The sequence below is a fragment of the Podarcis bocagei genome (genome assembly GCF_964188305.1).
Source record: "Podarcis bocagei genome assembly, chromosome: 17".
NCBI lineage: Eukaryota > Metazoa > Chordata > Lepidosauria > Squamata > Lacertidae > Podarcis > Podarcis bocagei.
In genome coordinates this window covers 7,542,508-7,567,909 of record NC_138143.1, presented here as the reverse complement: position 1 = coordinate 7,567,909, position 25,402 = coordinate 7,542,508, and the positions used below count along the sequence as shown (strand labels likewise).

General features: G+C 48.3%; 1 protein-coding gene and 1 long non-coding RNA gene across 8 annotated transcripts in view; one reads left to right on the top strand and one right to left on the bottom strand.

Annotated features, from left to right (window-relative positions):
* Positions 1 to 25,402, bottom strand: part of PDE4A (phosphodiesterase 4A) — a 346,813-nt gene that overhangs the window by 5,753 nt on the left and 315,658 nt on the right. For all 6 annotated transcript variants that reach the window (XM_081175709.1, XM_081175705.1, XM_081175706.1 and 3 more), the window contains 6 exons: positions 23,865 to 23,958; positions 14,266 to 14,444; positions 10,259 to 10,357; positions 8,176 to 8,340; positions 6,528 to 6,627; positions 2,034 to 2,188 (listed from right to left, as the gene is read on the bottom strand). In XM_081175709.1, coding sequence (XP_081031835.1) covers positions 2,034 to 2,188; positions 6,528 to 6,627; positions 8,176 to 8,340; positions 10,259 to 10,357; positions 14,266 to 14,444; positions 23,865 to 23,958 — 792 coding nt within the window. The remainder of the gene's footprint in view (positions 1 to 2,033; positions 2,189 to 6,527; positions 6,628 to 8,175; positions 8,341 to 10,258; positions 10,358 to 14,265; positions 14,445 to 23,864; positions 23,959 to 25,402) is intronic.
* LOC308576451 lies at positions 20,173 to 24,362 on the top strand. 2 transcript variants are annotated; one of them, XR_014003220.1, is made up of 3 exons: positions 20,173 to 20,197; positions 23,831 to 23,925; positions 24,025 to 24,362. It is a non-coding gene; the product is annotated as an uncharacterized lncRNA (long non-coding RNA). The 2 variants fall into 2 exon arrangements; XR_014003221.1 differs by lacking the exon at positions 20,173 to 20,197 and adding an exon at positions 20,566 to 20,828.

Genomic DNA, 25,402 nt, shown 5'->3' with positions numbered 1-25,402 from the left:
ATCCCAGGGTGCCACGGCACACTGGGTGAAAACCACTGGCCTAGCCCCTCCATGAAGCCTAGTGACTGTGGGACGGCCACTCTCTAGGAGAGCTTCCACAGTCCTCTCCTTAGTGCTCTTGAGGTTGTTCTACCATATCTGTTCTGAGGAGAGACAGGCTGAAGAAACACCAGAGCTGTCAGCTGATGAAACCATTTTTAGATTACTTAATCAGGGACCTTTTAACTGATTATTTTAATCAACTAAATTTACATGAGTTTGAACATTATCATAACGCCAATGAGCTAATCTCTCGCCCCTCCCCACCTTCAGGATTTTCTCTGAAACAACAGAAGCAACCTTAAAGCTCCTCCTAAACCAGGCTGGGACTGCGGGGTTCTGCATATCCTGGCATTTAAGCAAATCTTGCAAGAAGTCTGCTTCGTCTGTCATCACCCACCCGGAATAGTTGGCAAGAAAATGACTCTTTTGCAAGCAACGCATCTTAGTCCACTTGGCTCTATCTCAAATATTAGACAGAGCCAGTGTGCCTGTTTGGGGTCATGGGAGACGGGACCAGGATGTTGGGCGTGCAGGGCATCAACACAGCAGGCAGCTGCCAAGGATGCCTGTGCTCTAGTTGCTCTGATAACACCCAAACCCTCCAACCCACAAACCGCTGACTGGCCAAGCCTTTTCACAGAATCATCGAGTTGGAAGAGACCACAAGGGCCATCGAGTCCAACCCCCTGCCAAGCAGGAAACACCATCAGAGCACTCCTGACATATGGTTGTCAAGCCTCTGCTTAAAGACCTCCAAAGGAGGAGACTCCACCACACTCCTTGGCAGCAAATTCCACTGTCGAACAGCTCTTACTGTCAGGAAGTTCTTCCTAATGTTTAGGTGGAATCTTCTTTCTTGTAGATTGAATCCATTGCTCCGTGTCCGCTTCTCTGGAGCAGCAGAAAACAACCTTTCTCCCTCCTCTATGTGACATCCTTTTATATATTTGACCATGGCTATCATATCACCCCTTAACCTCCTCTTCTCCAGGCTAAACATGCCCAGCTCCCTTAGCCATTCCTCATAAGGCATCGTTTCCAGGCCTTTGACCATTTTGGTTGCCCTCCTCTGGACACGTTCCAGTTTGTCAGTGTCCTTCCGACTGGGGTTGCCACGTACTCATCAGCAGGGTCCTGCTATGAGTGGGCCCTGTGGCGCCCAGAGCAGTCTACAAAGTGGATGGCTGATCTAGAAAAAGGAAGGATGGATGAGGAGGGAAGGAGGACCCCCAGAGAGAGGGGACTTCGTTCTGCCTGGCAAGCTGCAATGCTTGGGCTAATGGGACATGTGCCGTCATGCGACACGGAATTCCACCCACCCTATTTTTACTGCCAGGGAGTGGGAGGCTGCTTGCTGGTTTTTCTGCCTCAGCCTTGGACGCTGCGTATCTGAACTTTGGGCGTTGGTGCCATTTGGGGATGTGCCTTAGGCAGCGATGTGCCTTGCGCTACCATGGTCAATATCTCAGAGTCACGGTATGCCACTGTTTCAAATTATACAGTCCTGCTATTGGGGAACCAGAGCAGAGGGGACCAACACAGAAGCCAGCGAGACGGGAGGCAGTTTCTGCACTAAGACAGAGGATCAGCCTTGTCACCCATTCCTCAAATCCCAGGTCACATTTTCCTGCTTGAGGTGCAACTACAATTTCCTCCTGTGTTGGTCTTTGCATACAACTGCTGCCATGAAATGTGTACATGTGTACAGCAAAGGAATGACAGGAGACAAATTAAAATGATTCTGCTCATTTGAAGGTCCACCAGCTTGGTAGAGACAGAAAGCCTGACAGGGATGACGGTCCTTCCTTGTGCAGCGTCATTGTGAGAAATATAGCAGCAAGTTTCATACCTCTGCTTTTAAACAACTGAATTTCCCAAGAGAAAAAATGAGGAATGGAACCTCGAACTGGGAGACCCAGCCCAGGGATGGAGTAGGGAGAATGCAGGCTTGTTCTTGGAAGCAGCCAATGGCTCTCCTTTCTGACGCTCACCATGTCAATGACCATCTTCCGCAAAGTCTGTCGCTGCCTCTTGCTCAGGTTCTGGAAAATATCGCAGTTCTCTTCCTGCAGCAGCTTGAAACCCACCGCCAGGTGATGGTTCTCCAGGACTGACTCGTCGTTGTACATCAGCGCCAGCTCCGAATCTGCCAAGGAGGATCACGTTAGTCGGTGTCACGGAGAACAGGAACGGATATTTCATTTTAGTTGCTGACATCAGCATATGGCTTACAGGATAAAAAAACAAATGAAATAAAAATGAAATCATCAAACAATCTGAAATTGCTCGGAGCACCAGAAAGGAATCACGAAACAATGCAGCAATAAACCAAAAGACTCTTCAAAACCAAGGCTTGTTGAATAAATGTTGTCTGGGAGGCATGTGGCTCTCTGGGGGTGAGGAGGGCGAGTTCCACAACCTAGGCACCACAGCCCTGTCTGGTGTCACTAACAACTGTACTGCCACCACGAACAAGGCCTCTGCTGACTAAATCAACAGGCAGGTGGATTTGTAAATTCAATCCCTGAGGTCCCATGCAAACCACACACTTGCACCTGCCTTCTTCCTGCCTGCTCATACCCTTGGCTATGGCTTGAAGTATATGCTATTCCAGAACAAAGAGGCCACGCAAGTCCTACAGAAGCAAAACATCTACAGAAGGAGGAAGAGCAGAACAACAACCCGCAAGAATATTCTGCCCTCGAATAACCCAAGAAGGCAGCACTTTTTAGTTATGCACCTCCCTGTAATTTTACAGGAGTTCCTTGCCCCCTTATCCACAATGGATTTGAAGAGCAACTTCTTTTCTGATGTTTGGAAACTACTGTTAAGGACTTTGTGATGCTCCCAGAAGTTCCTCACGTCCCCAGGAAGTCCTGCAGCTACTTTGCCAAGCCCAGACTTTTCTTAAAACACCTGCCGCCACCACAATCTCTTAAAGAAAACAGTAAGGCTTTCTCTTTATATCATTACACAAGTATTTTTTTTTATGTTGCAAAACTATAAACTGCTTAACAGGCTGAGGTTATCGAAGTAGCGTACAATGAGGTAAAGACCATTTCTACAAACTCTAAAAACAATAAAACAATTCCTAGAGATGTACAATTAATATTTCATAAATGATGGGGTCACTCTTCAGGAAAAGCCTTCTCAAACATGACGAAACAAAATTATCTATGCCAGACATGTGGGGTGAGATATATTTACTTGATAATCCATCCAGACAGGAATACAGACAGTTAAACGTGAACATATATTTAATTAAAGAGCAAAACAATCAGAACAAATAGTCCTTCTATACTGAAGTCTTACAGGTCTAGTTTTCTGATCTAACGCAACTGCCTATCTTTCCACAACAGCTATCTAAATTCCTTTAAATATATACTTTATTATCTCCTTCACCTCATTTCTTCCTCACAGCCGCATTCTCCACCCAAACCGACATTCCCAGACACCCTTCTGGTGTAATCCATTTTAAGTCAACCCATTGTCCTGTTTCACTCCCCTGCTGTCAGTCATTCCTCTACAAGCTCTTCTATCACAAACCCACCCCTAGCAACTTCTATTTGGGATAAGTAAGTCTTCTTCCTTCCTTCAGCTCAGGGATAGGAGACCTTGGGCCCTCTAGACCAGGCATCCCCAACCTGCGGCCCTCCAGATGTTGTAGCCTACAACTCCCATGATCCCTAGCTAACAGGACCAGCGGTCAGGGATGATGGGAATTGTAGTCCAAAAACATCTGGAGGGCTGAAGGTTGGGGATGCCTGCTCTAGACATTGCTGAACTATCAGTCCCAGCAAGCAAGGCCAACAGTCCCAGCAAGCAAGGCCAACAAGCAAGGCTGGTGAGAGTTGTCATTCAGCAACATCTTGATGGTGGACCAATGGTTCCTCAACCCTGATTTAGCTTGCCAGTGCTGAAAAGAGGCTCACAATGAAACCAACATTTATTTATTTCTATATGGCATTTAGGGCAGGATTCACTTAACCAGCCCCATCCATGGAAACCCCTGGAGCAATGTACAGGGAGAGGAGAGCAGGGGTGGAAGGAAACAATTTCATCTGCCAAGCAGCAATGCATGTAAAAGCAGAATGATTGGAAGAGTGTGGTACTCAACCTCCCCACAAAAAATTATCTGCTTAATAAAAAGTATCTACCTGGATTCCATTTAGCATTTTTACACTAATGAAGTTACATAATCCTCTTAAGTATGATAAAGATCTGCTTTTGTTTGGTATTAAGTTGTCTACTGCACCAGTCAAGGCCCCCTGACAATTTGGGGAATGTCTGGAGCATGGACAAAAATTTGGGACAGTGGGATTATGAAAGGCTTTTGATGGCAAAATAAGGCAAGGGCCCACTTTTATACCCATGACAATCCCTGTTTACTTCTTTCTGGTGGTGATCGCTATCAGGGGGTTCCACTTGCATGAGGGTAAGGAGGGAAGACAGTAAGTTTGAACTGGAAATTTGTTTGCTATCAGTATTGAAAGAGATGAGCTAATTCCTCCTTAGAGTGTCCCCCTCCCTGGCCCCATGGCTGTGACTGAGTGGGAGAAATTGCTTCAGTCCCCAGGGCATCTTCCATATCTGATTTGCCTGGCTAGCTTTTGGTAACCCTGACATCTTTCCCCCTTTGCATCCCTTCTAGTTTTCTATCACGTGTTTTGAGAAGGGTGCACAATATGAAGGTCACCGGGAAATTCAGCTGGACTAATTCCCTCCCCTCCTGAGCAGAACTGGGAAAGGAGGGCGAGTGGCAGCCTGGAGAAGAAGGGCAACGCTGAAAATTACCTTATACAGAATCAGGGCCACTAGTCCATCTCTCTCAGCACCATCCACATTGGCTGAGGCTTTCAGTGTTTCCGGTGAGAGCCTATCCCTGCCCTGCCTGGGAATTCTGGGGATCGGGGCTACGGCCTTTCACAAGCGACTGCTCTCCCTCCCCCCTCTGAAAGTTTAGCAGTGGGACTCTCAGAAGGAGGCCATGCATGTGTGTAAATTGTGCACACACAGAAGCATACCTGAGAGGGCCTCACCTGTCCATCTTAGAGGGCTCTATGCCAGGTTCCCTCATTTCAGGAAGCAAGAGCATTCTCTGCAGTGGTGGTTGTTTTAAAACCATACAAAACAGACACTCGTGGCAAAGATCCATTTATCTAGCTGCAAAAGCCCATCAGAACAAACACACCTTCACTGCCCTGTGATGCTCAGGATGTATTCCTGACCCCACAGAGCCAATTCCAGGGACCTTGCGCAGGACTTCCACTGATGGGGCTTCTTAGGTGCATCTCGAACACTCGTTGCCTCAATTCCACGAGGCAGCATCTCTTTGGATCTGCCTTTACTCCCCCCCTCCTGAAAATTTGCAAATTTTCTTGGGTTTTGAGGAAAGGGCGTTTGTGACATTTTAAATCTAGAATAAAAATCGGCACAGCACCTTGGGCAAGTTTGCAAGCATGTGTGCAGGTGTCAGGTCTGAACTGGGCTTCCCTGTTAGGAAGATGGGGTGCTGTTGCTGCCGCCTTCCTCACTTTCTCCCCCAACCTGTTTCTTGTTCTCTCGCAAAGCATCCGAGTCCCCTTCCGTGCCTAATTTTACTTTGCCGGCACACATCCTCTCAGGTTACCTAGACAACAGGGACACCCTCTCCCACCCGTTGTCTGATTCAAATGATTGGAGAAAGGACTGTGCTTGCGGCAGCACAAAGTAAGGTGGAGGAGGAGCTGGCGACTCGAAGGAAAGCGCATGTTCGTGTTTTAGCTGAGCGGAGACAGGCTGCATTATCCCACCATCTGGGTACAGTGAAGAGTGGAAACACTCTTAAGCGTCACACGCAGAGATCTCAAGACGGTTACAGCCTGCATTGAGTAGCACACCCTACCCAAACCACCGCAAATTCCAGAGCTGACCTTAGCAAGGTGTGTCTGGATATGGCCCTATGGTATTCGTATGAACACCTCTACACAAGAATGCAAGTTTGCAAGTATTTCTCTGAGCGAGGTGAAAATAACTAAACCAGAAGCAGACAGGGTTTGTGTGTTAAAACTGTCTGCTGCTGAATCCATCTGGAGAAAAACAATGAAGCTCGTGACAGAAAAACAGTACTTCCGTCTTGTCAGGATTCAGCCTCAATCTGTTAGCCACCATCTATCCTCCAACCACCTCCAGACACTCACACAGGACCTTCACTGACTTCACTGGTTCTGATTTGAAAGAGAGGTAGAGCTGGGTATCATCTGCATACATAAGTCTCTCTTTTCTTGCAACAACCCTACAGCAACCTTGTCAGAAGAAAAGCAGTTCAGCCACAGGCATGATAAGGTGACATTACAAGGTGCAGGCAAAAGAGGCACATTTAAATCCTTTTCCGTCCAAGATCTCCTCCATATATGACACACATGCCTACCCCTACCCCTCTCCCCACCAAGTCATGTCCCCCCCCCACGACACCCCTTTGCCCCCCATCTCCCTGTGCTACTCACTGGTATTGATCAAGAACTGGTTGGAGACACCAGGGTGGTCCACGTCATGGATGGCAGCAGCAAATATTGCAGCCAGGATCTCAAGGTCAGTGAAGACAGCCTGCAAAGGACAGAGGGAGAAGCTGCTACAGGTATGGTGTTTCTGTCCTGCTTCGTGGAGGAAGCTGGTGATTCGCTAGCAAGGAGAGATGCGTCGTTATGAAAGGGGCCCACTGCCAGCAGAGAGCGAGGCTAGATCCCAAACCCCAAAGATTTGTGTGTTGCCGCCATGTGAGGTAACCCACTGAAGCTTACAGGCCAGAGCATTTCCTGGGCAGTATCAGGCCCCCAATGAACATGCTACTCTAATGGGATGCCTACGTCCTCTCCCCATTCTACCTGGGAAAAAGACCCTGGCATCCAAAAATTCCTCATATCCCAGGCTGGCCAGCCATTGTGGTAGACTGGTACAGAGCAGAGGTAGCTAACCTTTGGTGATACAAATCTTGCTGAACTACAAATCCCATCAACCCTGACTATCGACAGTGCCGACTGGGGCTGATGGGAGATGGAATCCAACAACATCTGGAAAGCCATAGAGGTTTTAACTCATGGGTTAAATCATGATTTCGGACGTAAAAACAGAAACAACAACAACAATATCAATGGGGCTAATTTTTCTAGCCTCTCAAAAGGAAGCACTGCCTATCGCTTATTATCATCATTACCATTTCTATTGCTATGGTGTTTTGCAACACACATGAAGTTATAAGAATTGCCTGTCTAGATCAGAGTAGAGGTCCATCTGGGAAGCTCCTAACAGGGGCATGATTGGGAGAGTGCGTCACCCCCTGTTGTGGCCCCCCAGCACCAGGAATGGTGCACTATATTGATTCTTCTGGGTGTTTAAACACTGTGCCCTCTGTAATGCTCCACAGCGACAAGAATTAGGCAGGCAGCAGGTTTGCAAACATACTGTAATCTCTTGCATTTGCAAATAGTCTTGCAATACTTATTGGAGCTCTGTGGCCAATAATCTGTCTTGTCTGCTCCAAATCGATATGTGAATGTCTGCTGCCCTCCTTCCATCTGCAGCTCCTGGCCACGTGCAAGTTTCCTCTCTGCTTCCTTTCTGCCCTAGTTTTCCTTTCCGATTCCTGGCTCTTGCCTTCTCCTCTCCCTCTCATTCTGCTGCAGCTTGCTTCTCCCACACCCCCAGACTTAAGCCCCTACTTCATTTTTATCCATCCTCTCCTAGGATCTTCTGCCAGTATCTAAAATCAGAGCAGTTCAGCCAATTGCAGCCAGAGCCTCTCCAGGCCACAGACATCCACCCTGAGGCTGGCAGGAATGGAGACAATCAGCCAGTGGATTCACCACTTAATACACCGGAATCCAGATGTTTTGAATCCTCGTAGCCCTGTGAAACATTAGGCTGGGAAATAGTGACTTGTTTAAAGGGTATTTGGGCCTAAGCACAGATTCCTCAAAGGCCAGGTCTGCCAAGTCCAAGTGAAGCACTACAGTCCCTGTGCTTATGACACAATCCTCGGCTACAGGCACCCAGTGAGCAGTCTCCCCCACCCCCAAATAGGCAGGCAGGTGGACTGCCCAACCACCGCACAAACACACTCACACAATTCACCGGCTATGGAAGACAAACCCTTACATCCAAGGCAGGTGTAGACAGAAGAACGTGAGTGGACTGCGTGACGTCAGCAGCATGGAGGCTGTTGTGATAAGCCACGTCGGCGTGATAGTGGTCTTCTAGCGTCATGATGTAGGTGACTAATGTGTCCACGGGGATCTTGAAAGTTTTCAGCAAGTCTCTTTCCTGGGTGGGGTGGAATAAGAGGAGGGAAAGTCAGGCATCAGCCCCCACCTAAAATAGGTTGCTCAAATGAGTGCCATTATCTTTCTCTTTCCCGTACAGTGGTGCCTCGCAAGACGAAATTAATTCGTTCCGCAAGTTTTTTCTTCTTGCGAGTTTTTCGTCTTGCGATGCACGGTTTCCCATAGGAATGCATTGAAAATCAATTAATGCGTTCCTATGGAAACCGCCTTCAGACCAGGTCCGGGGACAGTGTGTCCCCCGACCTCTTCTGAAGGCTGGGGGGGGGGACAAGGGCTTTTCTTCCCACCCCCAGCATTTTAAAAAACCCCGGGACAGCGGAGGACTTCTCCGCTGTCCGGGGCGATCTTAAAATGCTGGCGGGCGGCATTTTAAAATTGCCCGGGACAGCGGAGGACTTCTCCGCTGTCCGGGGCGATGTAAAAGCCCCTGGGAAGGCAGGCAGGGGGGAGCAAAGACTTTCGCCCCCCGTCCGCCTTCAGAAGAGGTCCAGGACCTCTTCTGAAGGCGGGCGGGGGGCGAAAGTCTTTGCTCCCCCCCGCCTGCCTTCAAAAGCCGTCCGCGATAGCGGGAAGCACTTCCCTGCTATCCCGGACTGCTTTTAAAATGCTGGCGGTGGGGAGCAAAGCCTTTCGGCCCCCGCCGGCCTTCCTGGACCTCTTCTGAAGGCCGGAGGGGGGGGATTGTCAGTCAGAGGGAAGAAAGCCCATAGGGAAATTCGTCTTGCGAAGCGCCTCCAAAACAGAAAACCCTTTCGTCTTGCGAGTTTTCCGTCTTGCGAGGCATTCGTCTTGCGAGGTACCACTGTAGTGGAAAAGATAAAAGCGAGGGACAGAAACTTGTGGAACCTTGAGCAGCCATTACAATACACCAAGAGAGGATGAGCGAAAGGCTTCTGCCCACGCACCGAGCCAGAGATCTCTCTTCCGTCTTCTGCCAGAGCCCCCTTGCAGATATCACCATTCAACATAGATTAAAGAATATTAAGTACTCTACAGAAAGAAAGCAAAAGGAGAAAAGGGGGCCTCCCTCTGACTGACAATCTCATGGGAACATTAATCAGAAATAGATCTGCCTTTTCTCATCTTAGGCAGTCTATTCGATCCAGTCCCACAGGGGGCGGGGGGGGGGGGCTAGCCTAGGACCCACTGGATCACAAGTTGGCACTGCTACCATCACGTTGTGGCAATGGGCTCCAATCCTGGCCTCTTTGCTGTGCTAGCTGCCCACTTCTGCCCTGGCCAGAGCAAGTGGTTGGGCTGTGGATCAAGCCCCACTGCTGCTGGCCAGATGTAGGATTGTAGGCTAGCGATCTTATTTATTGTTGCAAAAGCATTTGTGGGATGGAGCCACTCTGTCAATGCAACAGACCCAGGTAGGCTCAGGTCCATAGAAGTTTATAGTAAATATATTTACTAATGTTTGATGGCGCCACCAGGAGCCCCAACCTGCAACTCAGCCAGATCTCTCCTTAAATGTCCCCTCTGAGGACAGGGAGAGGACTTGGAAGTGTCATCCACCAGGAGACAAAACAATTTGACTCAGAAAACAGCCAAGTCTCAAACAAGCTGCAAAAAGGGCACCTCTTACACTAAAAGTGCTCAGGGAGATGAAATCATTAAACCAAAGAACTCTCCCAAAATTGACACACACCCTGCAAAAAGTGCTCGCCCCTTCACTTTTTGTGGAATCCTCCTTGTTTTTTTGACTTGCTTCTTATATACAACTCCATATGTATTGAAGGGATACAGAATAATGAATCCAAAACTGACCTAGAAAGGCACATCTCAAGCTTCAGCTTCATAAACAAGTCTTTATATATTGAGGCAATATTGCAGCCCAAGCCAGTAGGAGGGGATGAGGACACGGGACGAGGACACGGCAGTGCGAGCACACGTACCTGGAATATTGTATACATGATGCAGCTGAGCGACCGATTGTTGGTGTACTCGGCGACCCGGAAGATGTTAAGGCCCCACTTGTTTAGGTGTTCCAGTTCCTGTAAGAGCGTAGTGGGGGGAAAGTTGGTACACTTTTGCCACAATGGGTTTCAAGAGGGAAGGAGGTCACCAGAGCAGAGATGTGGAACAAGTGAAGAGAGCAAACCCCACGGTGTGTTCTCCCTGGCAGTCCAGCTGAAGCCTGAGCTGCCATTCCACACCGGGGACATCACCAAAGGCAAGACTGAAAACCATGTCACCAAGGAGACTAGGAACACTGCCCTCGCAGCTGCTCCGGAACACCCAACATGGCTTCAATCTAAGAGGCCATTTAGGGGCCTGGAAGCCAGGCAGTGTTTACATCAGTCCTGCCCGACCTGGTGCCCTCCAGGCATTGCTCAACTGCAACACCCATTCATCCCAGACCACCGGCCAGGATGGCTGGGGCTCCAAAACATCTGGAGCTCACTAGGGTGGGAAGCCTGGTTTAGCTCATCTGTTTTGAGTACAGTCACCAGTAACACTAAAATTTAGATACAGATAGGTAGCCGTGTTGGTCTGCCATAGTCAAAGTAAAAAAATTCCTTCCAGTAGCACCTTAAAGACCAACTAAGTTAGTTCTTGGTATGAGCTTTCGTGTGCATGCACACTTCTTCAGATATCTTCAGGGTGGTATCTGAAGAAGTGTGCATGCACACGAAAGCTCATACCAACCTTAGTTGGTCTTTAAGGTGCTACTGGAAGGAATTTTTTTACTTTGACTAAAATTTAGAGACACAGAAGCAGCAAGGTTTTGCCAATAAGGTTGTTTTTTTTTTTAATTACCGCATGCAGCTGGCTTAGAAATCAAACCTGTGAGCAGCTGAGCTTCTTCTAAAGCTGCGTAGCTCACGAGAATTTAAAAATGGAACAAAAAATTCATAGGTCCACCATGATCCTTTCTTCTCATTCTGTCAATTTGAAGACAGCTCCTTAGTACTCCATGATTACGTATGCTGTGATTAAATTATGCAAACTACTTAAACAGGAGTTTTCTGCTAAGGCAGTGGTTTGCAAATCCCTCCCTGCTGTGTGGACCACTTGAACGTTGCCGAGGGCCTTAGCTGACCCATTGATCCTTTTTCTGCCTGTTGCAGTAATTGCAATGCACTTGAGCTAGATGCCGAATGATTTTAAGTTCCATTTTAATCGCTTCTTTTATTTCTTACATTGTGCTTTATCACATGAAAATCTGAATCCCATAAAATTCATATTGTAATACAATAAAATACAATATAAAATAATAGAAGTAATAAAAATATAATTTTAAATCAAGATGAATATTTAGCGCAGACATGCTGCAGACCACTTGGATGAAGCTCACGGACCAGAGTCTGAGAACCACCGGCACCAAGAGAAACATTTCCTCTTTTTACATTTCAGCAAATATTCCCTGCTGCTATAAAAGGACATTATTGGACCACTTCCTTCGGCCAACAGCACTGTATTTGTGTTAAGGGTGTTGTAGAGCTGCACACTCTGGAGCTTGACTTTTAAAGATGCCAAATCCAACTTTTTGTCTTGGTTACTCATAGGGTGTGGCTACTGGTTTAACACCACCCTTCCAAAAAGCGAACACTTACTTGCAAATATAGCAGATGCGCTGAGTTGCCCCCAAGAATGGTGTGTGTGTGTGTGTGTGTGTGTGTGTGTGTGTGTGTGTGTGACCTGGCCAGGGCGACTTGTCCACCAGCCCCCCCCCCCAGCCAGTCACCTTACGTTCATGAAAGTGACACACCAGGGTGAAGACACTTTGCCTTGGTGTGTACTTTTGAGGATCGCTGTGGAATTTGGGGGGCAGCCCCCTCCTTGAAAATATTGGCAGACCTCACCACCCCCTGATGGTGCCCCTGAAATATAGGCACGGTAATTTCAGAAACAGTGGCTTCTGTTGCCTTTGCAGTATTGAGATAGCACTAAGAGTATTCTGATACCATGAGGTAGATTGTAATTTGTACAACCCTGTTTTAATTTTTTAAGTGCATAAAGAGTGTTTTCTGTAGTGCTCTCCATATTTTGCGAGACTGCAACTCCTATCATCCCTGATCTTTGGCTATGCTGGCTTCTGCAGCAGCTGGGAGTCCAACCACACTGCATATCCCTTTGAAGGTTTATGACTACACATATATTTGTAGTTACTGCTTCTGACTATACTGTTATGGCCTCCAGCCAAGACAAAATAATAAACTTGAATTAGTCCATGAGACGTGCCTAAGCACTGGGTGGACACTGCCACACAATGAGGTGGGCATCCTAGCGTAAGTTAAGGACATATTTGGTGTAACTGTCCTAAGATTGTGAATTCCTGGCAAGAGGTATTGACTGAGTCTGGACATGACATTCCCGGCTTCCAAGCGCTGAGGCTGCCTGCTTCCGCCTTGTGCCCTTTCCTCGGGCTGCAGCTTCAGCAGGTCAAGCCAGGTCATTTTAAACCACTGTTACTCATTAGATCAAAAACAGACAACACCTCCCAGTTTTGGACATAGCAGGCAACTGCGGCTGAAGAGACCGAGATTGAAAGAAGGAAACCAGCACATGAACGGGAAGCGGCGAGTGAAATGCTTGTAACTGGCTTTATGAATTATGGCTGATTAAGCCAAGAATGTTACTTCCAAGCAGGTCCTTTACATCATTTATAAAGGTAAAGAGCTGCGTCGTCTTGGGCTGATGAAATAGAAAGCAAGTCCCAACAGACACCAACTGGCTAGGAATGTGCAAACTCAGTGGTGGTAAACCTCTCTGGTCAAGTGTGCCACAAGTCAAGCCCAAAGTATGAGGAAACACGAGGCCTCGATAGAAAGTGCTGCACATGCAGATCTGCACGCTCTGATGACCCCGTCCCTTTTGCCTCTAGCCCAGGGATTGGCAAGGTTTACCTTCCCCGGGCTGGTTCACTCCAGTGGAGATCCCTCTGTGGGCCAGATTGCACGTGCGCCCATCATTTCTGGCATCTCCGCAGACGTGATTTCTGGCGCCACAGAAGCAAGTCCCCACGCTGCGCCGGTTTAGCGCCATGCGCAGGGACCTGCCTAACGGGCAGCTCGGTTCGGGGGCGGTTTGGGGGCCGGTTAAACAACCCCCGTGGGCTGCTTGTGGCCCATGGGCCTTAGGTTGCTGACCTCTGCTCTAGCCCATTGAGCCTGGGAGTAAGAAGCACGACAGTGCTGGAGAGGCAAGGAAGAATACAGGCATACACTCTTGTCCAGGCATATTGCAACCTCTCACTTCCTGCACCTGTTCTGCCGTCACCATCTATCGTCTAGTTGCTAAGCTGCCACTAAACTGGCTGTTTTTTTGGGGGGGATGGAATGGAGCACTCAGAAACTGGGCAGTAGATTATCAAGGGGAATGGTTGGAATGCTACGTCCATTAACAAATTAACTACGTACTATAGGCATGCGGGTGATGGAGAAATATTGGCTCAAAGACAAAACAATCAGTTTTATTCTGGGTCAATGGAGAGAGCTCCCATGTCTTCTCTATACTACAAAAGGCAAGAAAGTACTGTTGCCATATGCCTGGAATTTCCCGGACATATCTGGCATACTGCAGCCGGAAGCAGCGCCCGGGTGGAAATCACCAAAAATGTCCAGGAAAATGTGGACATATGGCAACCCATGTCGGCAGTGTTGTTTTTGGTGATTTTCCTTAAAAATAGTTCAAAAACTTCTTCTTTGCTAATTTGCCAAAAAACGCTCAACAACTTTGCCAAAAACGAAGCTCTGGATTTTCACTGTTTGAAATAAGGCAGCCCTAGTACTGTTGGTTCTGGAACCAGAACAGAGCAAAACTGGATTCAAAGAAAGTCCTGCCAGAGTCTGTGATCTGTGACCCAGAATCCCCTTCAAAGCTAGATATACCCTTTGACTTTCCACACCAGCCGATGCCCATAATATGGGTGCCAGCCTCCTGCCGCCGCAAATCTCACCTTACTGAGCGGCTCTTCCTGGTCAGTTTTGACCCCAAAGCGGGGAATACTGGAATTGGTCAGGCTGGAACTGTGCATGAGTTTCTTGACTCCGCTGATCTGGCACATGGGTTGCTGCCTCTTCTTCTTCTCCCGCTCTTTCTGTGTTGGGGATGGAATCTCCACATCGTTCTGCTTGTCTGAGGATGAAAAAAGACTGCATCTGAGAGAGAGAAAGAGGACAAGGGCGAAAGACTGAAGGTGCCACTGTCTGACCTGCGCAAGAATCTCTTTGGGCAAATGTGCACCAAGGGGTTATATGACGTGGGCGCAGTTCTGCTCCATCTCTCCAAAACAAAACAGTGCCTACATCAGGCAGAGATTCATCGCTAGCTCACATATTCCAGCCTGAGCTCCTGGAGGCAAAAAGGCCAGTAGTCCCAGTCTCCAGTGCCCTGCACAGAAGCCAGGATAGTTCAAGAAAGGATGGGTGGTCTATGGATGCTGGGTTAAAGACTGTACATGGGCAATAATTTCTCAAGGGACTTGGGAGGAGGTATTGTAGAGCCTTCAGTTACAGAATCATAGAATTGTAGAGTTGGAAGGGACCCTGGCAATCATCTATTCTAGTCCAACTGCTTGCAGTGCAGGAATCTCAACTGAAGTGTCCATGGCAGAAACTTAAAAACCTCCACGGAAGGAGAGTCCATCACCTTCCGAGGGAGACCCTTCCACTGCTGAACAGCTCTTACTGCCAGAAAGATCTTCCTGAGTTTTAATTGGAATTTCCTTTCTTGTACCTTGAAGCCATTGTGGTGCACACAGTTAGTCCTGCCCCACTGTGGTCATACCGATTTAGCAGGTTTTTTCAGGGCTTTGAGTTGTGCTCAGGAAAAGCATAAGCAACTCCCGAGAAGTGTAACCAGTGGTGCTGCAATAAAAGTGTGCATGCTTTGGTCTGATTGCTGAAGGTACCTATTGGATAGTATCAATGTCGGAAGCAGCATAGAAACTATTTTTATGAGAGTGCTGCTGCCATTATGAATAGTAAAATACTGAACTTAAGGAGAACATTGTGGTTCAAGCAATCCTGTTCACCAATTATAGCGCCCCCAAGGTGTGTGTGGGGGCAATGCCATTGGAGGGCCATGTAGCCTCCATAGTGAGGACTGCTTGTGCCTAGCTTTGGCTGGTTTGCCAGCAACGGCAGTTCCTGAACCGTGCTCCGATTATTTCATGGTTTGATTATTGCACGGTGCCCCATGAAAAGCTTCAGTCAAAGATGGTTTGGAAACTGCAGCTGGTTCAGAACGCTGCTGCAAGGTGGGATCATATTATACTGATCCTGAGAGCGCTTTAATTTTCTGCCGGTGTGCTACCTAGTGCAATTCAAGTTGTTGGTATAAATGCATAAAACCCTGAATAGGTTAGAACTCAAGTGCTTGAAGGAACGCCTTCCCCCTTACCAACCAACCAGTGTTGTAAGATCCGTAGGCCATGACAGAGCAGGGCTTTCTCAGTGGTGGCACCCTGCCTATGGGAGTGTCTCCCTGTATGGATCTGGTGGTCCACCACACTATTTTAATTCAGGCAACAGCTATTTATTTATGCAGGGTTTCTGTCCATCATGGGAGTGACCCTACTGATACAGCTGCATCACTAGTTGCTATATGGCATTGATTACTATACTGTGTTGTAGATTATGGTTTTAACTTTGTTTTTAATGCTGTACCTTGTGGAATCTGATAACCCCCCTGGGCTCCATGTGAGGAAGCGAAGAATGCAATAAACAGGTAATGCTGATGACTAAATTAGTGAAAGATAAGCAACACAACACTCTAGCCCCACCCATACAAAAATGTGTCACCACACATTGATTCAGTTCTCCAGATGCTCCCTAACCATCTCTCTCTCTTTCTCTCTCTGTAGCAAATCTAGCCTATTTTTAAAAATAATAATAATAATAACATTTTTTATTTTTACCCCGCCCTCCCCGGCCAGAGCCGGGCTCAGGGCGGCTAACACCAATAAAATTACAGTAAAAACATAATGGGGGGGGGACCCAATTTAAAATACAGGTTAAAATGCAATTTAAAACGCAGCCTCATTTTAAAAGTAGCCCATAGATCAAGACCATATGGGGAGGGAAACATAAGGGCCAGACTGAGTCCAAACCAAAGGCCAGGAGGAACAGCTCTGTCTTGCAGGCCCTGCGGAAAGATGTCAAGTCCCGCAGGACCCTAGTCTCTTATGACAGAGCGTTCCACCAAGTTGGGGCCAGTACTGAAAAGGCCCTGGCCCTAGTTGAGACCAATCTAACCACCTTGCGACCTGGGACCTCCAAAAATGTTATCATTTGTGGACCTTAAGGTCCTCCGCAGGGCATACCAGGAGAGGCGGTCCTGTAGGTACGTGGGTCCTAGGCCGCAAGGCAGTAACTCCCCATCCAACCCGCCCCCAACCCCCCAATTCCATCCATTCCTTTAAATCTATTACCTGTGGACGAGGTATCATGCAATTGCATTCAGCCAGGACTAGAGGGCTCCACTGATCTTTTCAGGAAATGTGCACACTGGAGCTTCAAGGGATGGGGGGCAAGGATGTAGTGATTCGGGGGCTGTAGGCCTCTAAGAAGGCTGTGGGGCAGTTTTGTGGAGAGACTCACCCTCAGGAGTGCAGGGCCTCGTTCCCCCACCTTCTTCAAGGACCGTCTCCAGGGGCAAGAAGTCACGGGTGGGGGGCACCCACTGGGAGAAGAGAGGAGGTGGTGGGGACAGCCTGCCCAGGGGTAGGTGGCGAGCCGTGGGTGAGCCCAGCGGGGGCAGGAAGTGGGGAGGGCGCAGGGTGAGGGGGAAGTGAGAGCGGGTCACATCATGGCTGGGCAGAGCTATGCCCCAATTATACCTGCGGGAGAAGCAGCGGCAGGGCGGCCTCATGGTCGAGTGGGGAGGGGGGCAAGAGACCCTGGGGCAAGCAGAGCACAAGCCATCGCTGCATTCTAGAGTCGGTTGCTAAGAAGCAGGATTGTGACGCCTCAGAGCACCCAGCCAACCAGCAGGCAGTGGGGCTTTCTCGCGAGGGCAAAGCAGAACCCTTTGTCGAGCCACCTCCGCGGCTCTCCAGGGCCCTTCTTCATCCCAAACGCTTCCAAAAGATGAGGAGCTCACTAGGACCCCCTCAAGCCCAGTTTATGAGATCACAAGCACAAAATCAGAAGTGGCTTTCTACCAAGACTGGCAGAGTGTGAGGACATCTCTCACGGAGAGAGAGAGACAGTGGCCCAGAACTTCCCATAGCTGATTTGCTAATGGAGCCACCTTTTATGCAGACAGGGCAAGAGGCCAGATTCAACCCCATCTTCCACAACAGGACAGCTTCCTGGGTGACCAAGAGCATCCTGGGATTTGCTTGTAAGATGGACATAATAATAATAATAATAATAATAATAATAATAATAATAATAATAATAATAATAATTTTTATTTATATCCCGCCCTCCCCAGCCGAAGCCGGGCTCAGGGCGGCTAACAACATCAAATAATCAGTCAAATAATCACACAATCTAAAAATATTTCATTATAAAAAATAATTAAATCAAATTGATGGCAACCAATTAAGCAAAATTCTGAGCAGGTTGCCAGAGGAGGGAGTCAGGCTGTGCCCTGACCAAAAGCCTGGCGGAACAACTCTGTCTTGCAGGCCCTGCGGAAAGATGTCAGGTCCCGCAGGGCCCTAGTCTCTTGTGACAGAGCATTCCACCAGTTTGGAGCCGCAGCCGAGAAGGCCCTGGCTCTAGTTGAGGCCAGCCTAACCTCTCTGAGGCCTGGGACCTTGAGGATGTTATTATTTGCAGACCGTAGGTTTCTCTGTGGGGCATACCAGGAGAGGCGGTCCCGTAGGTACGAGGGTCCTAGGCCGTATAGGGCTTTAAAGGTTAAAACCAGCACCTTAAACCTGATCCTGTACTCCACCGGGAGCCAGTGCAACTGGTATAATACCGGATGAATGTGCTCTCGCAGCGAAGACCCCATAAGGAGTCTCGCCGCGGCATTCTGCACCCGCTGGAGTTTCTGGGTCAGTCTCAAGGGCAGCCCCACGTAGAGCGAGTTACAATAATCCAGTCTGGAGGTGACCGTCGCATGGATCACAGTGGCTAGGTCAGGACGAGAGAGATAAGGGGCCAACTGCTTAGCTTGGCGGAGATGAAAAAATGCCGCCTTTGTTATAGCTGTAATCTGCGCCTCCATAGAGAGGGAGGTATCGAAGATTACACCCAAACTCTTAACGGCCGGTGCTGGCACTAATTGCACCCCCGCAAGAGATGGGAGTTGCCCCCTCGATCCCATATCGTCCCGCCCCAGCCAGAGGACCTCTGTCTTCGAAGGATTTAACTTCAACCGGCTCCCACGTAACCATCCAGCCACAGCTTCCAGACATCTGGTCAGTGTGTCTGGGGCCGAGTCAGGATGGCCATCCATCAACAGATAGAGTTGGGTGTCATCAGCATACTGATGGCAACCCAGCCCAAAACTCCGGACAAGCTGGGCGAGGGGGCGCATAAAGATGTTAAAAAGCATCGGGGAGAGAATTGCACCCTGAGGCACTCCACACACCAAGGAGTGGCGTGATGACAATTCCCCCCCAAGCGCCACCCTCTGTCCCCGACCAGAGAGAAACGAGCGCAGCCATTGAAGGACTGTGCCCTGGATCCCCACGTCGGCAAGGCGGTGGTCCAGGAGTTCGTGATCGACCATGTCAAAGGCTGCTGACAGATCTAGAAGAATCAGCAGCCCCGACCCGCCTCGATCCAGCTGCCTGCGGAGATCATCTGTTAGGGCGACCAGAGCCGTCTCGGTCCCATGACCAGCGCGGAAGCCGGACTGGAATGGATCCAGAGCAGATGTTTCATCCAGAAACCCACCAAGCTGTTCAGCAACCGCTCTCTCAATCACCTTACCCAGGAATGGAAGATTCGAGACCGGGCGGTAATTGGATAGATCTGAGGGATCTAATGATGTTTTCTTTAAGAGCGGACGCACCACCGCCTCCTTCAGTTCCCCTGGGAATATCCCGGTGCCAAGGGACAAATTGATGATATCCCCCAGGGGGCCCTGCACCTCGTCTGGACACGCTCTAATCAGCCATGACGGGCACGGGTCAAGAGGACAGGTGGTGGGCTTTCCAGCTTGGAGGAATCTGTCCACATCGGCTGGAGATATCCGGTCAAAGTGGTCCAATACTGGACCCGAGGACAGTCGAGGGGCCTCCAGTTCCTTTATTGTATCCAAATTGGCAGGGAGGTCATGGCGGAGCAACAGGACCTTCTCCGCAAAAAAGCTCGCAAATGCCTCACAGCTGTGTGTCAGATTGTTATTTAAATTTGGCTGTCCTTCAAGGGACGTTAAAGACCGAATTATACTAAATAATTGCGCCGGGCGAGAGCTAGCGGATGCAATGGAGGCCGAGAAGTAAGACTTCTTAGCGGCCTTCACTGCCATCTCATAGGTTTTCATAAAAACCCTATAAGATGTTCTTGAGGCTCCGTCACGGGCACCCCGCCATACTCGCTCTAGCCGTCTGAGGTCCCGCTTCATTTTCCGAAGCTCCTCGGTAAACCAGGGAGCCCGGTTTCTGCGGGGTCGCAGAGGGCGCTTAGGTGCGATCTCATCGATGGCTGCCAGGAGCTGGGTATTCCAGCCCTCAACAAGCTCAGTCAATGAGTCGCCAGGGGGAGTAAGGTCCCGCAAGGCTTGACGGAATCTATCTGGGTCCATCAGCCTCTGCGGGCGAGCCCAAATCGGCTCGCCACCTAAGCAGGGTGGGGGTGGAAAGTCAATCCTGGCTTTCAGAGCGTAGTGATCAGACCATGGCACCTTCATCGAAGGAGACATGATCACATCTATACCGGCACCAAAGATCAAATCCAGCGACTCCACAGGCTGCCTCCAGTATGGTGAGTGCTCCTTGACTTGCAGGCCTATTTTGCATGAATGGTACAATCAGCTCAGAGAAAGCAGACTCACAAAGAGGCACAGGCAGAGATGGGAACAGAAGAGGTTCCTCTCTTTTCCTCACCCCAACTACAGTCATACCTTGGGTTACATATGCTTCAGGTTGAGCGTTTTCAGGTTACGCTCCATGGCGACCCGGAAGTAACGGAGTGTGTTACTTCCGGGTTTCGCTGCTCACACATGACAGATGCGGCAAATCACGACCCACACACACACAGACGCGGGTTACGTTCGCTTCAGGATGCGAATGGGGATCCGGAAGGGATCCGGTTCGCATCCAGAGGTACCACTGTAGTAGATCCCTCTCCCAACTCTGAGCCAGGAAGAACTCAGAAGTCCTGGCTATTTCCTACAACGTAATCCCACGCCTGTTTCCACACAGCCAAGCATGGGATCCAAATATCCCAGCGTTTCCCAGACGCAGTTCTATTCTTTCCTGCTAGACGCAACTTCCTCTGCCAATATCGGAAATCACCCAGGTTTTCTCCTGCTCTGTAGGGCAGGACTCGAACCAATGGCTTCAAGTTGCAAGAAAGCAGATTCCAACTAAACATCAGGAAGAACTTTCTGATGGTAAGAGCTGTTCAGCAGTGGAACGAACTCCCTCGAGTGGTGATGGGCACTGCTTCCTTGAAGGTTTTTAAGCAGAGCTGGATGGCTATCTGTCACAAATGCTTTAGCTGAGATTCCTGCACTGTACGGGGTTGAGCTAGATGACCCTTGGGGTCCCTTCCAACTCTATGATTCTGTCATTCTCCTCGCAGCAGCTCTATGCCAGCAAAAATAGTCTGGGCTCTGGGCCAACCAGCTAAAACCAATAGCCTAGATTTGAGCTCTCTTTCTTTGATCTCACTCACCTTTTGCACCTCAGCAGCCTTTACTGCCCCACCACCTGACCTGGGCAGGACATGCCGCAGTTGCTTATGTGGAGGAAGAGCGAGTGTGAATTCTGGCCCCAGCACAACTTGCCGTTGGCCTCAGCCTAAGTTCCGGCTCTCTCACAAGGCTCCCATTGAAGGGGCCGTTTGCATCAACATTTGCTTAAGGCTGGGTATTTGCATCTGCTGACATCAATGGAGACCTGGCTTCTTGGGAACTCAGTTAATGGAGGCACCCGGGAGTTTGCCTTGAATGTCCTCAGCTACCAACTGCCTTTTTCTGGCTGAGGGGAGCGTGTGGGTCTGTCGCAGGGAGATACAGAGAGGAATCTCCAACTCAGCAAGTGCCCGAATGACCACATATACTTGAATGTGTTGTCTAGACACTGTTTTTCTTATCTCAACAGTGTACAGTGGTGCCTCGCAAGACGAAATTAATCCGTTCCACGAGTCTCTTCGTCTTGCGGTTTTTTCGTCTTGCGAAGCACTGCTATTAGTGGCTTAGCGGCTATTAACGGCTTAGCGGCTATTAACGGCTTAGCGGCTTTAAGAAAAAGGAAACAAACTCGCAAGAACTCGCAAGACGTTTCGTCTTGCGAAGCAAGCCCATAGGGAAATTCGTCTTGCGGAACGACTCAAAAAAACGGAAAACTCTTTCGTCTTGTGCATTTTTTGTCTTGTGAGGCATTCGTCTTGCGAGGTACCACTGTACACACCACAGAATGTGAGGTGCGCAGCATGGATTTGTGTCCATGACAGTGTCTGGAGGGGAAGTGTTTGCATATCATCGTATGTGTGCCTGAAGTGCCTCACAGTCCAATCCTATGCTCCTTATCCATGGGTTTCAGGGTGTTTTAATCAGAGTAAATGGTTTAGGCTCCAATCCTACACTCGCTTGCCAGTGAGTTAAGTCCCACTGAACCCAAAGGGCCTGACTTCTGAGTGGAAATATCTAAACTTCCACTGTTAATCTGCAAGTGGAAAGAGCGCAGCATTAGCTTGTCCAGCATCACATGGCATGGCCCAGCCCTCAAACGCAGGAATATGGATCCTGTGACAGGAGGCGGTAGAGCCCATTGTCAAAGAGGAGGCATAGCCCCCAAGGGTGCTGGTTCCAGCTCTTGCACCCAGAGTTGTCCAACAGTTGAACTTCAGTGTGCAGGACAAATAATCTGAAACTGGAAATGGACATGTAACCTTGGTGTAAGGTGGGGTTATGCCCCGCCTACAGAACGCTAAGCTTACTAGGAAAGCTCAGCCACACCTAACCGTGAAACAAAAAAACACACTGAAGCAAAACGTTTAAACAAGATAATGCAAAAGAAACAAACACAAATGGGATGGAAGTGATATTGAATAGGGAGGGGGAAAAGAGGTACGCCAAAGTTTCACTCTCACATATTTAAGGTGAGAGGGGGTCTTTTGGATTACTTTTCTCAAGGTGGTGAACATGGTTCTCCTCCTCCCCATTTCATTCTCACAACTATCCTGTGAGGTAGGTTAGGCTAAGTGATGGTGACTGGCCCAAGGTCACCCGGCGGGCTTCATGCCTGCGCGGGGATTCGAACCCTGCTCTCCCAGGTCCTAGTCTGACACTCTTAACACTCCAACCACTACACCACACTGGCTCTGAGCTGTTGAACTGTAACTCTGGACAACATAGTAGTAAGTCTCTTGGAGGCAAATTTGAACGTGGATGTCCTCTGGCCCCTTTACATTACTTTCAACTGTGTGTGTGCTTGAATATGCAATTCCAGCCACATTCTCACCGGAGTCTTGGGGAACTATGTGAAAATGGAACTAGAAGTATCTTCATCCCACTCCCCACCCATTCAATGCCTCACTGATCATCAAAAAGGGGGTGCTTGGGGGGTTATGTATGTGAACAGACAGTGGACCCTTGGGTTACGTTACCTTCGGGTAATGTAACTTTTGGGTTGCTAATGTGGCAAACCCGGAAGTGTATACTTCTGGGTTTCGTCACACGCGCATGCGCAGAAGCGCTCTATCACGCCGTGTGTGTGCAGAAGTGGTCCTCTAGATGTGGACTTTTCGGGGTACAGATGGACCCCCAGAACGAATTAAGTTCATATCCGGAGGGTCCACTGCATTCATAAAACTTCACCTCTGCATTTGAGCTCAACTCTAAGGAAAATAACGTAATATTAAGAGATATCCCTGAAGAGATGCCTGACAAATTTTGGGTTAGTTCATTGTTAGACTCCGACAGGTAATATGAGAGCCATTTTTAGATTACAGCTAAGCTATGCAGACAGACCTAAATACATTTGAATCAGAGCCTATGACAATGGCCTGGAGAGATTAAAAATCCTACAGGCTTTATGGCAAAGCTCCGAACTTTCCCTTTCAGATTCAATTCCTCCTTTATCAGAAACCTTAAAGAAATGTACAACTTTAATGTTTGCCATGGGATTTTAGATTTAAATTAATTATTTTTCCATACAGGCCAGACAATATATGTTTATATCTCAGAACTATCCCCCCCATGCCATGCACACACTTTTTAAACAGTTTAAAGAACTCTAATAATCCTGAGAGCCAAATTGTGTAATGGTGATGTATGAGCAATGAGGAAAGTTGATGCTAGTTATTATTATTACTTGCTTATCCTGTGCTGCAAAAGAAAATTATACTAGGCATTAATATATTATTATTATTGCTTTCTTTTTCTTTCAGGGCCTCAACAGTCAAAAGGCACCTTTACACTCACCTAAGAAGGTGTTGGAAATATATTCAGAGACCTGGTTTCCAGAGCGGCTCATTTCAGAGAAGTGGGTTAGTTCACGGTTCAGCATTCTTTTGAACTGTCAGACAGAGGGGGAAAGAGAGAAGAGGAAGGAGTTAACATGGGTTTTCTGTCACATACACAGGTATGAACAGGTCATGCAATTGTCTGTCACTGTATATGAATTACAAGACAGTCTGAATTTGAACATGTATGCATACACAGGCATTGAGAAAGAGAACAACAACTAAAGAAGACGTTATTGGATCAGAACAAAGGGCCCATCTAGGTCAACATTTGGTTGTCACAGAGGCCAACAAGATTCACATGGGAAGTCCAGAAGCAAGATATGAATGCAATTGCCTCTGACTCTGGAGGCAAACATCATGGCCAGATGATGGCAGCCACATGGTCCATGAATACTGTGAGCCACTACTTGTGAGTAAATGTGTGTGAGAATAAACATGTGTGCCACATCTTGAATCATGTGTGTTCTTCTAGTCCAGGGGTGGGTAACCTGTGGTCCAGTTGCTGTTAGGGCACCAGTTCCCAAGATTTCTGGCCATCCTGGGTGGGGCTGATGGGAGCTGGAGTCCACCAACATCGGGGGGGGGTGTATGTTAATAATAGGTTCCTCACCACAGTGCAATGGATTTCAAACTGTCTTCCTAGGAATTACAGCATTTCTAAGAAGGCTTCCTACTGAGAAAACGGCAAATAAGCTTGTTTTCCACTTCCAATCATCTCCTGCTCACTGATCATGCTAGACTTCGGCTAGGCTCAACTGGCCTGGCCAGTTCTCTTGTCTGAATAGGGTGTGTGCACCCAATAACATGCACTGGAACCCTTTGTAACACATGTGGGGATTCACTGGCAGAAAAACCAACATTAGGGTAAGAAGCTTGACAACTGACACTCTTAGTAACACACATTACCATTGCCCATGCATATATTTTTGTGTGAGTACACAAGCATGCATTCAGACTTTTCCCGTGTGTGGAGATGCTATTGTGTGGATATGGAGGTACAGTGTCTCAGCTGCACAAGAACGCTTGTGCAAGCATGTGATGCATTGATACACATGGGAACTCACAGACTTTTATTAATACTGTTGCAAAAGTTGGGCGCACTCCCAATCTCTGCCAAGCCATGGCAAAATTCCAAGGAGGTTCCAGGGTCTGTGCTTGTTTGAGATGCAAGACACAGCAGAGGCTGTCATAGCCTTAAGATATATGGTTTATTCACATATATATATACTTTTAATCTGCGTGGAGTCCAGGAACTCAGCTACATTAGTAAAGAAACAGCGATTTGAATGCGCTATAAATATGTAACACCAGATGGCGCCAGAGAACAGGAAATTTTAAAACACAGTTTTCCATAGAGATTTTTTCCCCTTTTGTTATAATGATCTATTTTTTGACTTATTTATAGTGGGGGTTTTTCCTGTGTCTAGATCCACTCTAGATCTTACAGCATGGCCATTTCAAAAGGGGCTTGTTCCCCACAGCAGTACAGCAGCT